Source organism: Nelusetta ayraudi, unplaced genomic scaffold (assembly GCF_046127955.1).
Source record: "Nelusetta ayraudi isolate G7.1 ecotype Tasmania unplaced genomic scaffold, CSIRO-AGI_Nayr_v1 ptg000008l, whole genome shotgun sequence".
NCBI classification, from domain to species: Eukaryota; Metazoa; Chordata; class Actinopteri; order Tetraodontiformes; family Monacanthidae; genus Nelusetta; species Nelusetta ayraudi.
In genome coordinates, this window is record NW_027466058.1 from 3,078,159 (window position 1) to 3,095,181 (window position 17,023).

A 17,023-nucleotide genomic window follows, 5' to 3' on the forward strand; every position below is an offset into this window, starting at 1 on the left:
ACAAAAACCCGGGATTGATTGGAGAAGCGTGTCCAATCGCAGCCACTTTCATTTTAAGCGGTGGGAGAAGCTGCTCCAGGCCGGGAAGAAGCGTTGAATTAGTCTTAATTTTTCTTTACCTCTGTGGAGAGAATCCCCTCAATCTTGAAAATCTAATTTTATACATTATGCTTGTCTAGACTCCTGAGGGAAAGTCCAGAAATTCAACAAATCCATCTTTTACTCATTTTTAACTTTGCCTGCTAGCGCAAAGCTGCACGATCCCTAAAACAATAAAGAAACCAGTTGTTAAAATTTAAAGGCTTTTTCTCTGGGATTCACTCTCATAATGTCACACAATAACTTTCCTGGAGCCTGTCAGTGAACATCCAAGAAGTGGAAAGAGTCAATGCAGATTTAATCAGCTTTTTCAGACAGTGTGCTAACAGACTCACTTTGCTCTTTGTGAGGTCACTAAGGGCACTTACGCCTCTCCGAAGTCAAGAAAAACACCCCCATTCACGTATTAATAACCAAACATGTGGGAGGTACAAATTCCAAATCGAGTCTGATGTCGCTGAAGTGAAAAGAGGGTTGTGTCTTTTTAGAACTGACTGTTCCCCCTCTCCCCCTCTCACCCTCTCGCCCTCTCTCCCTCAGACATGGAGGGCTCACCCGTCTTCATTCTGGGAACAGTCCTGTACAAGACCCTCGGACTCATGCTGCCTTCACCAAAGTAAGTGCATCGCCGCCCCGGTGTCTATTTTCTGGTCTGCTGGAAAGAGGAAATACGAGCCACAGCCTTAATCCTCCGGAAGCAGCCGAGGTGTCCACTGTGATCCTGAGCTGTAGATCAAGTCCAAAACCCATTTTTTTCTCTCCTCTACGTTCCCCGCCACAAACTTGTTGTAGTTCGGTTTGGGTCAGCGCGTTGGCGCCGGCTGTAACTCATCCAATAAAACACTGTTTAGCCTTGCGTGTGGTGAACGCAGTTAATTACGGAGGACTTCGGCGTCTGGAAGAGCAGCGTGACGCTCCAAACAAACACCTGGCGTCGGACCCCAGTCAACAAGTCCCTGGCAGCGGCCGTCCCAAGGACGTAGCGGTCGCTGCGGGGCCAGCTGTCGCAGCTGGAGCCACTGGAAGATCGCCCCCTGCAGACACGACGGGACAGTGACGAGTAGCAAAAAGGGAAAGGAAAATCTCCGAACCGCGCGTCTCCGTTCCTCTCCGCTAGCTTTACAGCTTCGCCAGTCCTCAGCGGAGGTGTCAGTGGATTTTAGCTGAGGAAAAAAGCAATACTGTGTCAAGTGCACAACAGCAGGCAGTGTTTTCCTTTAGAGACACACGACGCCGCACCCTCAAAGCGCGGGACTCAAAGACACGTGTCGCTCAGCTCAGCCGAGCTTCAGATCTCCGCTCCCTGTTCGGCTCTGGATTTTTCTTTTTCCTGAGCTCCAATACTGGCAACCATTTCACACAACTGCCTCCACGCGGCGTAAATAGCATTGTGGGTCTTCCTTGATGTTTTCTTTTTTTCTTTTTTCATCTTCACGCGACGCCGTCTGAAATTGGAGCTGGTATTCAGCACAGGCTACGGCGCCTTGTTGAAAAGTTACTTTCACAAAAGGACTCAACGCCACTGAACCGCAGGGATGAAGTTAACATTCCAAATGTGTGTAAAACATCTTCAGGTCTTTAGACAGTGGTTGTCCTTCCAGTCTGACTGACTAATCCGGAGGTGTTAATGCTTCTCGACGGAGAGGCCTCAGATGTTTGAAGTCAAATCAGGAGCGAGACTTTGATCAGGGTTTCGAGGCCAATTTGTAAACCTTGTGTAAAAAAAAAAGAAAAAAAGTAGAGCAGCCAGTTGGAGACGAATGTTGCCTGTTGCCTGCAGCAAGTACGTAAAATAAGTCTGAAAAGTTTATTTAAAATTCCTACAATTAAATTTCCTTTTTCCATCCTGGACTCCATGAAAACATATTTAGCCCTCTGTTTACAGCCTCCTGCCAAAACATTGAGTTTTAGTCTCCTGGAAAAATTGCTGCCTACTTTGGAGCTTCCACATGTTTAAAGAAACGAAGAATAAAGGCAGCTGCCAGCTGAAGTTACAAGGCATAAAAAAACACCTGTTCTGACCCCTTAATGACATCACAAAGAGCTAGTGCCCAAGACTGCACGATTTGGCACACACTATCAGAAAAGTAGGGCGAGAAAACAAAAAAAAAGGAAAATATTTTCTTGTATCCGGAGAGACGAGTGAATTTACACGATTTTTCCGAAGGTTTGATTTCGCTCCGTCCGTCTCTGCTTCAGGAATCATACGGTGGTGAACTCCAAGGTGATCGCCGTGACCGTGAGGCCCGAGCCCAAGGTGACCGAGTCCCGGCTGGAGATCGAACTGGCTCACCTGGCAAATGTAAGAGATCCCCCCCCACCACCACCCACCCCTGCACGCACAACCGACACCGCAAATCACTTCCTGTTCACGTCGGTGTTGGGATTCACCCCGTCACCCATGTTTAAGACCCTTCTGACCCGCAACAGAGGTTTTCCCTTCATTGACTAAGCTCTCGCGCTGCGACTACGGCACGTATCGCCTCTGATTAAGCCGACGCACAATGGCGGCTAATTGGCCGGATAATAAATTTGCAAGCACCCATTGTCAGGGGAGGCTACCCGCTGTCAGATAATTACTCGGACAATCCCCCATTTTACTACCTCCAGCCTTTCTTTTTCTCCCGTCCGTGTTGGAGATTAAAGCCAAAGCATGTAGCCGTGCAGCACGTGTGTTAGTGCGCGATAGTCTTGCTCCGCACGTGAATGTAAAGGTTTTTGTTCGCACTCAACAGACGGCCGGCATGCAGATAATTTGCACCATGACTATCAGTGAAATGACAATTGAACGCCAGGTAAACAATTTATCTTTTTCCTTCCTTCCTTCCTTCCAGGGAACGATGAACCCCTACTGCGCACTGTGGGACAGCAACATGATGTAAGTGGGCATGTGCCTTCCTCGCTTTGGGCCAGATTTTACCGCCTTGCTCCCGACTTGTTTTGGGTTTTTTTCATCCTCCTGTACGGCAGACGTGTGCTTTTTCATGATAACACACAGGCTATTTCTCGCTTTCATGTCACATCTCTGAAACGCGGCGCGTCTTGCTTTCATCTTCAAAAGTTAGAAGAAAAAACACATTTCTCTTATGCAGCTGTTTGCAAAGTAAATATATATATATTTTTAAATGAAAGCCAGGTTACCTAATGGCACAATATGAAACGAGAGAAAACAGGGAAGAAAGAAACCCACAAGGCAAAATGACACATTAAAGCCTTATCAGGGGCCGGAAAACCTAATAGGACTCTCCTCTGCTCTCAGATAAATTGGCTCTCTGCTGAAGCCCAGGTGTAAACTGGGGCGAACGGCGCACTACAGTGTTTACGCTAACATCTCGGTCTGGCAGGAGAAGTCGCTCGGGGTCGAGATGGACACAGAATTAAGCAGTGATCACAACAAGAAGGAGGGAGCGCTGTTGTACTGAATACCATCAAGAGCAGGAGTGTCAGATCACACAGTGGCCTTTGGGGCTTTGCCCTATTTTCTTGGTGTGCGTATTTCCAAGCGGGCGACACGGTGGTTGTGGTGATTAGCTCGGTCGGAGGCTAACAACAAGGATTTTTTGGGGCTTTTCTGTGCGGAGTTGATTTGTTGTTCTTCTTGGTTCGTGGGATTTCAGAGAATCCATCTAGTCGGCTGCAAATGTTTTCTTGTCCCTGAGTCTTTTTGCCCTCCAATAAACTGGCAATTTGTCCATGTTGGCGTCCCGCTTTCCCCCTTAAGACAGCTGGGACAGGCACCCCTGCCAACCCTGCCACATATAGATGTGTATTCTCATAGAAGTGCAGCTGCAAGAAAAACTCTACTAATACTCATGCAAGATGCCCAACACAACAACAACGTTATAACAGTAACTTTCGTGTCAGTCGGTGCACTTGCACTTGCGTCACAACGTCTTTGTTTGCCTCATAAATCCTGGACAACAGGGTTCAATGTTCAATGTTTTATTTGAATTCCCATCAGCACGCACACCGCGGCAAGTCTACCTGGAACAGCTTTCCAGGTGAATCCATTCACAGACCCGCACTAACGAAGCAGCCAAGGCCGGGCGAACTCTGTGACTCACCACGCAGCACGACGTGCCCTGATCTGTCGAGGCTTGGACACCAGTTAGCTTGCGCGCAATGCGAGCGATCACAACACCCGAGAGGCGCAGTCAGAGGGCCCCAGTGGTGATGAAACAGCTGCTCAATGGTGGCACGAAAAAGATGTGGCCCGCAAATCACAAAGCCAACCGGCCAACTGGCAGCCAGTGACGGCCTCTTTGAAAAAAATAAAAAAACAAAACAAAAGAAAAACTTTCCGGCGCTGACGAGGAAAAGTTGCCGAAGCGCAAACAGGCCGGAGAGTCACCGCCAGCAGCATTTGGAACATCAGTCGCGAGTGCTGCAGAGTTACGTAAGGTAGCGAGGAAAAGAGAGAGAGAGAGAGAGAGAGAGAGAGAGAGAGAGAGAGAGAGAGGGGTAAAAAAAAAAGAAAAATCCCCAAAAACTCCCAAACCGTGAGGACATATGCAAAACACAGCTGCAATATCAAAAAAAGAAGCAGAGGAGCGAGAGCGGCGAGCAAAAAGCCCCGAGAAGAACCGCGGAGAGACGTTACACAATCAAAACAAAACACACAAGTGTCTTGAGCAGCGACGAGGGCTCAGCTTCAATGTCGCGCCTCCTCGTTATTCTGTTTACGCCCATTTGCAACATCGAGACGCGGCGGCTGTTATTTACCTACCGCTAGCGTTCGGAGCCGCTTCTTGGTCGTTGTTGGTCGTCTGGTTTTGGCCCCAGCCAACACAACTCCCCCTGCTGGAGGAAACCTCCCCCCGACTGGCTGCTCCGGGGCGGGGAAACACTTCAGACGAGAAAAGAGAGTTGGTTCTTAAGCACTTTTAAAGCCATAATATTTTCACATTAGCACCCAAATGCTGCATGTGTTTGCATGTTTATTAATTGTGCTGTTCTATACGCATATGTGTATGTTTGAATAATTTATTTGACTATTTTTTTATTATTCTGTGCTGGCTATAATTTGCGCACACAAACACACGCGCACACACACACACACACACACACACACACACACACACACACACACAGGGGATTCTTGGGGAACAATGCACCGCACGCGTCCTCCACTGCGTTAAGACCAGGCTTTCCTTTCATGTGCTGGGATGTTTTGTCGAGCAGCTCCCTCGGCTGGGGCCACTCTGGTTTATTCTAATTTCGCTGTGTTTATGACAAAGTACAGTGTCTGCTCAAGGCTTGTTTACTTCCCTCCCGATGGGTGACGCAAGTGTCTTTTTTGGAAAAGGGACGGCTGCTGTAGAGAAAAAGAAATCTGTCCCTGTGAGGAGCAGCTGAATGACAACAAAAAAACTACAGTGATTAAAATCTCACTTTCCAAGATCGGCTCTTGTTGCGCGTGTGTGTGTGTGTGTGTGTGTGTGTGTGTGTGTGTGTGTGTGTGTGTGTGTGTGTGTGTGTGTGTGTGTGTGTGTGTATGTATGTGTGTGTGTGTATGTGTGTAAGGGTGCATGTGGATGTGTCAAAGGCAGAGAGTGACTTTTGCTGCGCATTGCTCCGAATTGGATGTGGATCAGGTTTGATTAGTCATTTCAAGCACTTTTGACATGAAATTTTGTGACTTGATCTGTTGAAATGTTGAAAGTGAGATTCACTCACTTTACTCTGGTTGGTGATCCTGGTGGTGGTGGTGGGGGGGGCTGCTGGAGCCCATCTATCAAGTGTAACCCGTGTAGATTCCCACCCTGTAGGTTTCTGCGTTGTGTTGTGCGGAAATAAATCAGGAACTCTGGCTGAGGACTCCATCACTTCTTTTTTTTTTAAACTGTCGTGAACAAAAAAAGCAAAAAAAAAAGCAGCAACTTCAAGTGGTGTGTACAGGAGAAGGCTGTCGACACTCCTATTGAGGAATAAACAAAAAAAAAAGTCAAACAACATCCCAACACAGAGTTGGCCCTGTTAAGCAATAACCTCGTTGGTGGACATTCTGACCGATGAGAAGTGTCTGAACAGTGACTGCATTAAAAAAAAAAAAAAAAAAATTGGTTTAATTAAATAAAAACAAATATCAAACCGTTACACAAGCAACTGTGCTAAACACTGCAATGCAGGATTTCATTTTTTATTTTATTTTTATTTTTAAACAATTTACTTATTTCGTGATTTTACTCTGAAATCTTTGAATGTATTTCCAAGCAGAGGAATACCAAGCAGTTTAAAAAGAGACATATATATTTTTCTTTTTCTTTTTTGCACACTGTGTTACACTGAGAGCGACCGGTCTGCGTATGAACGGAAACAAGTGGGGCGACGCGGCAGCATCGCAACGCAGCGCTGCTCCAGATCAGCGCCGCCTCTCTGATCTGATCCGCACTGAGCCGCTTTTTCCCCGACGTTCATTTTTTCTTTTTTAACGGCGGACGGCTCGGCGCCCGTCGCGTCGCTGTCATGTCCGTTTCAAACAGTCTCGGGAGTCGGGACTCGTTCGGGGGTGGGCGAAGCACCATCTGTCGAGAGTTTTGTCTCGAGCTGAATCGAGGGCGAGCGCCGCTAACAATTAGAGGAGCGACGCCACTCACTACGTTTACATGAAGAGCGTAATCGGACAAAGCTCTTAATTCGGTTTTCTCGTCTAGTCGGTAGTCGGACGTCTCGCCTAGTCGGGCGTGCGACCGCCGGGCCCGAGAGCCAAGATGGCTGCCGCACCTGCGTTCTTGCCGCGCTGCAGCGGCAACTTGCGAGCAAGAAAAAGGAGCATTTCTGGAAACGACAGACAGCCCCCTCTTCCCTTTTCTTCCATCTCTCTCTCACTCACTCACTCTCTCTGCAGTTTTGTTTCTGCTTAAACCCACATTTTGTTTCGCGGAGTGAACCGTGGCGGATGAATTCTTAATAAGATGCCGTTAAATCTTAATGACTTGTGAATTTGCGGCGTGTTTGGGCGAGAGACAGGCGGCGAGGAATTAGGGAAGCGGCGAGGGTCTTTCATGTTATTTCGCACTGTTTGGGAGCGTCTTCGGAGCCTCGTCCGTAATGAGAATAAGTTGTCTTGATTGTCGATGGAAATAAATCCGCTCAAAGGGAATCCGTCTCCGAAACAGCTGTGAGAATCATTTTAGCTGCGTGTTTTGGGATTTTTCACAAAAATGTGCAAGGAAAGTCTTGATATTAAAAAAAAAAAGAAAAGAAAAAAAGTGTAGTAATGTAAAATAATCAACCAGCAGTTCAGATATCTGTCTGCCTGCATGACAAAAGGCTTTGTACACACTTTGATTTTAACCTTTACATTCTATAAACCACAAAAATTAAGAAATCATGGGGTTCTACATTATCCTGCAGTTAAATGGAGGATCCTTCTGGGAATTTCTACTACTTTCTGAAACAGCTGCACCAAGAACTATAGAATTCTTTCGGGTTTTACACCAGAACAACACCTCTAATTTTCAGCCCTTTCATTTCACTTCCTCACATCTTCACGTGGGCACCACCTTTGATGTTTTGTTCTTCCCCGTCCAAGTTCTGACTGTCTTCCTTTCCCCCCTGACAGAGACGATCTCCACCCCACCGTGGCTCCCCGATTTCCTTTAAACTCTTGAACTGCGCTGAGTTGCAGCAGCAGTTGATACATTTTTTTTTTTGGGGGGGGGGGGGGGGAGATAAGACTTGGCAACACTTCCACGGAGTAAACATTTGATCTCAAGTCTGTGGCGGCTCCACGGCACCGAGTGTAAACAGGTCGGGTTCGCGCACTTTTATTACTTTTGGAGGTTTTTCGTCGGCAAACAAACAAGGCTGGAGTTACCACGAGCAGCGCCCCCAATCCACCCATGAAATAGGTGATGCAACGCCTCGTATGCATCGTGCATCGTTTAACTCCCTATAGCTTTAAGAAGACAAATATTGGATCTGCAATAACTGCAGGCTATGTGCTGCTTTGCGATGTCTTCTGCAAGGGAGTATTATGTTAAAAAAAATTACATATATTGCCACTTTCCCCTTCGAGTGGTCACTTTTAAAACACTCCCACAGACTGCATTGTCTCTGCAGTCTTATACGATCATTGCAGGCCACACTGTGCCATATAGATCCTCATACACTTTGGGGAGACATCAAGTTTGATGTTGGTTGACTGTACGGTGACCGTTTACTACACCTCAGGCTACGACGTACGTCAGTATGCAACGTCGCTCAGTCACACTGTGCGTAGGCGAAATAAAGAAAGACGAAGAGAAGGAGAATTTCGACTCGGCCCTGGCTTGTCAAAAGGGTCTATTTTGCAGGGAGTTGGAGGCACGTATTTATGTTTCTATCTACGTTGCTTTATTTCTGCTGGATTGGTTAGTTTCCATTGGTTCGTGAAGCCAGTCGACCAATGTCATCGTGGAATTTCCGACGCGGTCAGAATTTTATCGCAGGCCGTCTTTGGTGGCAACGCTGTGACGACGGTGCATCGGAAGACCAACGCTTTAGGAGCCGCAACGAAAGATTTCGCCAGCAAGGTCGCGCAATAGTCTTCTTTGGTCTGCGACGGCCAAGAATTGCGTCTTAACGCCAGGATCCTAGTGAAAGTGTGGAACAAGAAGTCGCACGAGCGTTTTAATCACAGTTGTGTCGCCGCCTCCTCCCAGATTATCTGGCAGAGCCTTATTATAGGGCCAAACTGTGAGCTGGAGAGGCTTGTAAACCCCAAGCATGCTGCCATCTCAGGATTAGCAGAATCTCGACACCCCCTTTCAAGAATATACATTACGGTTATCCTGTTTTGTCAACGTTTTCTAGTTTAGTTCCGATTTGACATCCTCAACAAAAAAAAAATGTTGAATTCAGAAAATTTAAATGGTGTCAGATGTGCCTGAGTGCATTTCACCGCATTAAATAATCATAATGCAGTATTTAAAAAAAAAAAAGCTGCACCCAGCGCGTTGTTGATGCATTCAAGCGCGCACACTTTAAATCAGCACACAAGCTTCTCCCTGTCTGGCTTGCAAGACAAGTTTAAAAAGGGAAAAAAAACAAAAACAAGAGGCGCTCGTTTACGGCAAAACAGCTCAATGCTGATACTTTTTCATACGGTGGCGTCAGTTGCACTGCGCTGCTTAATATGGGTTCAGAGAGGATGAATTATTTACAGGTGAAGGTGTGAGAAACAGCTGTTGAGGCTTTGGGTTCCTGCAACATCTGGAGGTGTTGGATGGGAGCCAGTGCGGCAGGTCTGCAGGAGCCGGAGCCGCCGTTGTTTCTGCTTCGCCCCCACCATGTCGAGGCAACAAACAAAGAAAAGATTTATGAATTTTACAGTGCAGAAAAAGAAAAGGAAAAAAGTTTGCAGCTTTGCGGAAAACAGCGCTGCAGCGGGACAGAAGCGTGGAGAAATTATTAATGCGCCGAGCTCAGGAGGTCGCAGCGAACACAGAAAACACCTTCACTGATCTAAATGGCTGAAATCACAAAAGATTTTTCTAACTTGATCCCAATAACCAGCCCAAATATTACAGGATAATTAGGGTCATGTTGCCTTTTTCTCTTAAACCACAAATTGAAGAGACAGATGTTGATGTAGGCGGAGCAGCTCAGTCACATGACATCCGCCTTGCTGCACACACTGCAGTCATTATATTCTTCCCAATTGAATGTTTTTTATCCATCATCCATCCATGCATTCATTTTCTATTACTGATCCTCCTCCACTAAGAGTCATAGGGGTTGCTGGAGCCCTTCCCAGCTGTCTTGGTATGAAGCTGTCCTGTGATTGACTAATTAATAATTTGTGTTAACAAGAAATGTAACATTTTTCCGAATAAAGTGGCCAGTGAGTGTACATAACTAATTGCAGGCTTCAAATCTCCCTGTCTTTTTCCCGTCCCTCACATTAAACTTGATAATGAATTTGATAAAGAAATCAGTGCTTCAAATCGCTTATTTCTGAGATTAGTTTCCTGTCTAACATACTAAGGAGCAATGCCTCTTAAAATATTGACTGCTAGCGAGTGTTTAATAAATTTCCAACCTCTGGGCCTTTGGGAAACTTTGGTTGTGCTGAATTTGCTGTTTGGAGCTTTGGTTGTGTCACCGTTTAGCTGTTTATGAGAGATTTAGAAAAAATAAAAACCTTTCTAGTTATTTGTTTCTTTATTTGAGCTGCGAAGCTCCAAAATGTTCTGCTGAGTGCGGCATTTTTATTAGCAGGGGGATTCACGAATAGCTAATAAAAAAAAATTCACCCAAAATCATTTTGGGTGCACTGGTCCTTTAGAACGTTATTAGAATAGAAGCGCCATTGACTGAATTCTTTTGCGGACCCTTTCGATGTGACAGTTCAGCAGTTTCTCCAGTATATTCACACAAACAAAGCCGATAATGATGATGAACATCTTTTGAGGGCCGTACAGGATCGACTTTAGGAAACTGCGCAAGAGTGTTTTGTCGTTTTCAGAGGCGATGATGATGATGATGATGATGATGATGATGATGGGCCAAAGTGTAGCGTTGCTTTATTTATTCATTATTACTATTATTTTCTTGACAGATTTGCAATCATTTTCCGTTTTTACAAAGCCAGAGCGTGGCAAAGTCCTCTGACTGGCAGCTGAAGCGCCACCGTGGGCAGCGTTCACCATCACGACGTGCCGACGCAAACGCTAACCATAGATTAGCCGTCAGCTAACTGCCGCGCGGGTGCGTCTCCGCCCTGCCAGAACAGCTGCGGTCGCCTTTATCCACCAAATTCATTTCTACTTTACGTCCGTAATACTTTTAGGATCAATGAGGATTTTTTTTTTTTTTCTCTCTCTCTCACACGCAAACGCCGTCTGGTTCTCTCTCGCTGCTTTAACACGTGCGGCGCAGCGTGGGCCCCGGGCCAATGCGATTTGCCCGTCATCAAGGGATCCGAGATTGATGGAATAATTTCCCGGCACTGCCCCCGCCCTCCTCTGCCCGTCATTGTGTGTCAAGCTCTCAAGAATTTAAAAAATTGCCTAGAGTGCATCGCCCGAGGCACTTTTGCTTTTTTTCTTTCTCGCTTTTTAAAGCCCCCCTCGCTCAGTGCCAGGCTAATCTGATGTGGGCATGAGATGCATTTTTAAAGGTTTTCCGGATTCGTCCTGACGAAAAAACACGGCAACCTTTTATACAGTAGCAGACTGCAAGTGCAGGAAAAGGCGGCACCAGGACTTTTGAGTGCTCTGCTTTGGATGTCTGGATAACTTATGAGCAAAGTAATCAGATTACCCTCGCTGGTGGAAGTCCATCCATCTGTCGTGCAGGAAGAAAAAAAAAAAGCCCTAATTGGGCTTTTGTGCAAACCGAGCACCTCTCTCTTGAAGCACGAGAGCGCTGTCTGAGACTCTGCTGTCAATTATCGGAGCGCCGCGACACTTGACATGTTCAAAAAAAATACGGATCACTTGGCAGTTGCGGAAGTTTTGGCGCAAAGCCGTCGACATGAGACGGTACGGACGGAGGGGGTCACCTGACGAATGTCAAGGCTTCAGACACGCTGGCTCCCCAAGTCTCAGATCCTGGTTAAGGGCAAACAAACACATGAGACGTGACATAAATGAACCTGGGATGTGTTCCTGTCACACACACACACACACACACACACACACACTCACACACACACACACACACACACGTCACAAACGGAGGCCAGTCAAAAAGTTTGTAGCGCGTCGTGTCAGATGGCTGAGTCATCACAGAGGGGGAGAGGCGGAGTTTTAAGAGAAGTTTTAAGAGAAGTTTTAGGGGCGCCGCAAAAATGCTCTCACCTCCTGGCCACAGGACAGCGTGCGCAGGGTGATAAAAGTGCAACAGCACGGCGCTCAAACTGGTGCAGTGCTCGTCCGTCGCCTGCCGACTCGTCACTTCTGTAACGAGAGGCTGATGTTTGAGCTCTTCAGTTTGTATGTTTCCATCAGCGTACTCATACCAAGTGCACTAAACTGTATGTGACAGTTTTTACTATTACTATTACTAGCTCTACTACTACTACTACTACTATTCCTACGCCTGCTTTTAACAGCTAATTGTAAACATGTCAAAGACAACATTATTATCACATATGAAAAACAATCAATAATACAATTGCTCTGATTTTTACTATCAAATGTTTTCCGCAGCCAACAGCTTAAGCGTGGGGCTAAAATGTAGACAGTTTACATTGACTTCGTATTTACATACACAGCGGGCAGGTAGAGTGAGCTGAAGCACGAGCGCCGTGTTCCTGTGATTAAGTGAAAGTCACTCAGCGATGTTAAGTTTCCCCTCATGAATGGTGATGAACATCAGCCTTCACTTCACTTTGCTTTCCACGTGTCTTTCAACCTTGCTGAGCACCTACTCTTGTCTTCCATCAAGTTGTCTGACCTTCGCTCACGTCCTGCCACAATTCACAATTCAAACCATTCACCGGGGCCCAACAGAGCCGTTCAAAAGCTGCGTCACAGATTTCTTTTTTTTTTTTTTTTTTAATACGTATGCCGTCGGTAAAATGAAATGTCATCGACTGACCCCCTCCTCTACTGCGGCACTGAAAGATTATCCTTGACAACATACATGGGTGGCATAAAGCATTTATGAACAGCGGAAACCTTCAGCACGACATTCAGGGTGTACACAGACTGCAGAGTTCCTGCTTTATTTCAATGCAGCGCCAATGACTAATTAGCAGAACTGTGTGTGTAATAATAAGCAAGCAGTTTCATCCAGAGCACCAGTGACGCAGTCTCGCGATGTTAGCAACAGCATGTTTAACCTTAGAGAGATAAAAACAAGTTTGCCTAAAAGGGGAATGAACACCTGGGAGTTGTGTCACTAAGAAGGGGAATCAGTCCTCTTTATGACATCACAAAGGGCTGACGTTTTTGCATGTTTAAGCAAACATTTTCTGAAAGGTGGGGCAAAAGGCTAAAGACTTTTATTTTTAGTTTTGGGTGGCGTTCACTGACTGCGGTTGGGAAACATCGGCAAAGTGAATTTTGCTTAATGCGGGGGCCTTTAAATTTATCATTTGACCAGCCGCAGAGTGGAGCCAAATTAAAACATGCATCAGCGCGTTGACATGCAGCAGCTCCAGTCAGAGGGGGTTGGGGAGGTGGAGGGGGGAGGATTTGGCATTCCAGCCCCGGATGTCAGTCAGGGGGACTGCATGATTAATACGGCTCCGTATTGATCCAATGACGGAGGAGGAGGAGCGCGTCATGCAGCAGAGGGGGCCACCCTCTCACATCCCATTCATTCCTTCATTCCTTCATTCATTCATTCATTCATTTTAGCATGTGTTCATTTACGGGTGGCACGTTGCACAGCCACATCAGCCACAACAGGTGTTTTTGCTCGAGTGCACTGTGAGGCGAATCTTAAAATCGGCCCGTGCTGCTGCTGCTGCTGCAGAGGATGCTCTCCTCCTCCTTCTCCTCCTCCTCCTCCTCTTCTTCGCCCCGAGGCAATAAAGTTCTCTCCAAGACTCGTCTCACCATGACGGGCGACAATGAGCTTCCTTTCCTCCCCTACCACCACCACCACTAGCCTCCCAATCTCCGGTTATGAGGGGTGCGGAGGGGGGGGGGGGGGGGGTATGACAAATGGGAGAGAGAAGCGCTTCTTTCACGTCACCTGCCGACGCCGGTGTGGAGCGGAGACTGACTGGTTGCAACCATTCGCGCCGCTTCCGCGGGGTGTATTTATTCCCCTACAATCCCCCCCCCAAAAAAAAAACTTTATTGTGAAAGGACTGTTGAGGAATCACGCATTCAATAATTAAAAAAAAAGAAAAAGAAAAAGAAAAAGAAAAAACGAAGCACCGTTTATCTCCCCCTCGTCACGCCGCTGCACGGGAATAAAGCAGATGCTGCGACAAGCGCGTCTTTCTCTTGCCATTGTATCAGCAGCATCCCCCCCCTCCTCCCCCCCTGCAGAAAAGGAACGGGGTTTATCAATCTGATGCCGTCCGCATCCGCTTCCAGGGTGAGGTACGCCCCCCCACCCCAGAGAGAGAGACACACACACACACACACACACACACACACACACACACACACACACACACACACACACCTCCACCCACCCCAAAGGAAGCGTTCAGGGGCTGCCAATTAAAACAGTTTAAGGGGCGAAACATCCAGCGGAATACAGAGGGGGGAGGGAGGGTGAGAGGAGAGCAGATACCGGGACGCGCGCGGGGGTAGGGTGAGGAACAGGGACGACAACAACAACAAAAAAAGGGGGGGGGGAGGGGAAAAAAAAAAAGGAAAAAGTACCGCTGGTTTCAGAGGGGGGACGGCGGAGCGATCAGGTAAATAGAAGCTGTTATCGGCTGCTTTTTCTTTTCTTTTCTTTTCACCGGCGCGCTGTTTATCTGCGTAAAAAAAAAGGCGAATCAATCAGCGAGCACTGGTGCGCTCGGCTCGGCTCGTCCTCCTCCCTCCCTCCCTCCATCCTTCCCTCCATCCCTCCATCCCTCCCTCCCTCCTCTTCCTCCGTGCCTCTGCCTTCGATCAGCTTCCAGCTGAAATGCCGCCTGTAGCCACACCGGAGCCGCGTCGACGCGCCGCGTCCGCCGTCCCGCTGCTGTTGACGCCGCCGCTGTTGTTAGCATTTGTCATTTAACGCACCGGGCTCCCTGGATCCGCGAGGTGATCGGGTTTGGATGTCTCGAGCGAGAGAAAAAAGAAAGAAAGAAAGAGAGAGAGAGAGAGAGAGAGAGAGAGAGAGAGAGAGAGAGTGTGTGTGTGTGTGTGTGTGTGTGTGTGTGTGTGTGTGTGTGTGTGTGCGCGCGCGCGCGCGTCCGTGTGTCGCGGAGTCGTGCCGCTGCCTGGAATTAAACGCCTGATTTTCTTTCTCTTTTCTTTTCTTTTCCCCCCGCCTCCCTCCTTGTGCCGCCTCCCGCCGCAGGAACGATTCTTGGGGAGCCTGGTCCGCCAGAGGATGCAAGACGGTGCTCACAGATGCCTCCCATACGAAATGCTTGTGTGATCGCGTGTCTACCTTCGCCATTTTGGCTCAGCAACCGAGAGAAATAGTAAGTAGAGCTTTATTGATACCTTCTCCTCCGATGCCGGGCATGTTTGGTTGTTGTTGGGGGGGGAGGGGGGGGGGGGGTTGGCCGATGTAAAGGAGTGTTTGCGGTTGTGTGTGTGTGTGTGTGTGTGTGTGTGTGTGTGTGTGTGGATGGATGCGTGATTGTATGTGCGCGGGCGCGCGCGTGTTGATGAGTGAGTGAGTGCGTGCTTGCGTGCGTGGCTGTGTGTGTGTGTCTGTGTGTGTGTGTGTGTGTGGTGCGACTAAAAATTGAATCTTTGCGGCGCTAATCCCGTTAAATAGCGAAGGAGAAAAAAAAAGGGGGGGGGGGCAATAAGTGGGCAGGGGGGCATTTCCTGTTCGCGCGTACATTTGGGTGACTCGTGCACGCGGGCCGGTGTGTGCATGCTGACTCCTGAGTGCCCAGCCCCCCCCTCCTTTCAAACTGAGCCATTTTTAACGAGGGGCTCTGACATTTCCATCAAGTTGTTGTTGTTGTTGTTGTTGACACACACACAATGTAACTCATGTGTATGTGCGGATATTAGAAAGGCACTTATCCAGGCCCCTTGACAGCCGTAAGCAGAGACCTGTAATTCCTCCAGTAGTTAATGACCAGAACAAGAAGTACCTTCGAGGCGCCGCTTAAACCTGAGCGCTCGAACGCGTCGTTTTCATTTCTTACGTTTTTTTTTTTTTTTTTTTTTTAAGAAAAAAAGCTCAATTGCGCATTTTGTCGCAATAGCCATCGTTAATCGTGTTGCCTGATTTGAACTGTACCTGCAGCCCAGTGGGGCAACATTACTCCCCAAAAGCAACAGCTAGCATCTGCCTCCCACCTTCTCGTCCGCTCTGTGACGTAACCTCCAGCAGGTCAATGACAAAAGTTTTTGGGACGGCATCTCGCGCGGCCTAGCGAAGGCCACATGTCGAGAGGTATGACAGTGAAGCCACTGTGGATTCTTCCTTGTTTTGTCCTGCGCTAACCACGTCCGACCACCCCCACCCTCGCCCTCACCGCCCCCTCCACTGACAGCCCGGTCTCGCTCCGTCTCCTCCACAGACCATGGACTACTCAGGGGTCCCGTCTGTGACGTTGATCATCGGCTGCGGTCTGTCCTGCCTCGCCCTGATCACGCTGGCGGTGATCTACGCCGTGCTATGGAGGTAATTGCGCAAACCGCAAACGCAAAATTGACGCCTTGCTCCCCACCCGGCACTTCACACTCATTCCTTCTCTCAAATCCTCCAGGTACATCCGCTCTGAGAGATCCATCATCCTGCTGAACTTCTGCCTGTCCATCGTCTGCTCCAACATACTGATCCTGGTCGGACAAACGCAGACCCGCAATGTGGTGAGTGCAGATTTGGCCGGTGTCATGTGCGTTTGGGTGAAATGTGGAGGTTGTGCAGAAGTGCCACTTGACTTCTGCCTCACTGAATGCACCCCAGCCCTCTTTGTTTTTGTTGTTGTTTCAGTGGTGATCTGCCGGGTTTGTATGACAGCAAAAGTCGTGGCTGTGATGTTCGTGGGGTTTTATAGGGTGACATATAAACAGATTTAATGTTGGTTTTTCTTTCACTCGACTTGTAACGAGTGATATATATTATTTTTCCCTCTCGCCTGCAAGCTGTTGAATTTGTCTTTGAGAGTACAAAGCCAAAGAGTGAAAGGCCCAGTGCGTAATGTTTCAAAGGGATGTATAGTGTTCCTTATCGCGGCGGTAAGGTCACACTGGATAAACAACTGCAGCGCTTGTCTCTGCTAATAAATGTGCCTTGACTGTGCGCCTGTGTACATAAAGTCTGGAAGATAGCGCGCACGTTCTCCACCAGGCAGCTACAGTGAGCAATCTTGGGCGTGGATCTGTTTTCTGCAGCGTTGCTC

At 47.8% G+C, this 17,023-nt stretch overlaps 1 protein-coding gene across 6 annotated transcripts in view; it reads left to right on the forward strand.

Moving 5' to 3' along the window:
* Nucleotides 1-17,023, forward strand: part of adgrb3 (adhesion G protein-coupled receptor B3) — a 120,492-nt gene that overhangs the window by 84,430 nt on the left and 19,039 nt on the right. For all 6 annotated transcript variants that reach the window (XM_076018748.1, XM_076018751.1, XM_076018753.1 and 3 more), the window contains 6 exons: nt 640-715; nt 2,299-2,401; nt 2,934-2,977; nt 15,010-15,136; nt 16,199-16,302; nt 16,388-16,490. In XM_076018748.1, coding sequence (XP_075874863.1) covers nt 640-715; nt 2,299-2,401; nt 2,934-2,977; nt 15,010-15,136; nt 16,199-16,302; nt 16,388-16,490 — 557 coding nt within the window. The remainder of the gene's footprint in view (nt 1-639; nt 716-2,298; nt 2,402-2,933; nt 2,978-15,009; nt 15,137-16,198; nt 16,303-16,387; nt 16,491-17,023) is intronic.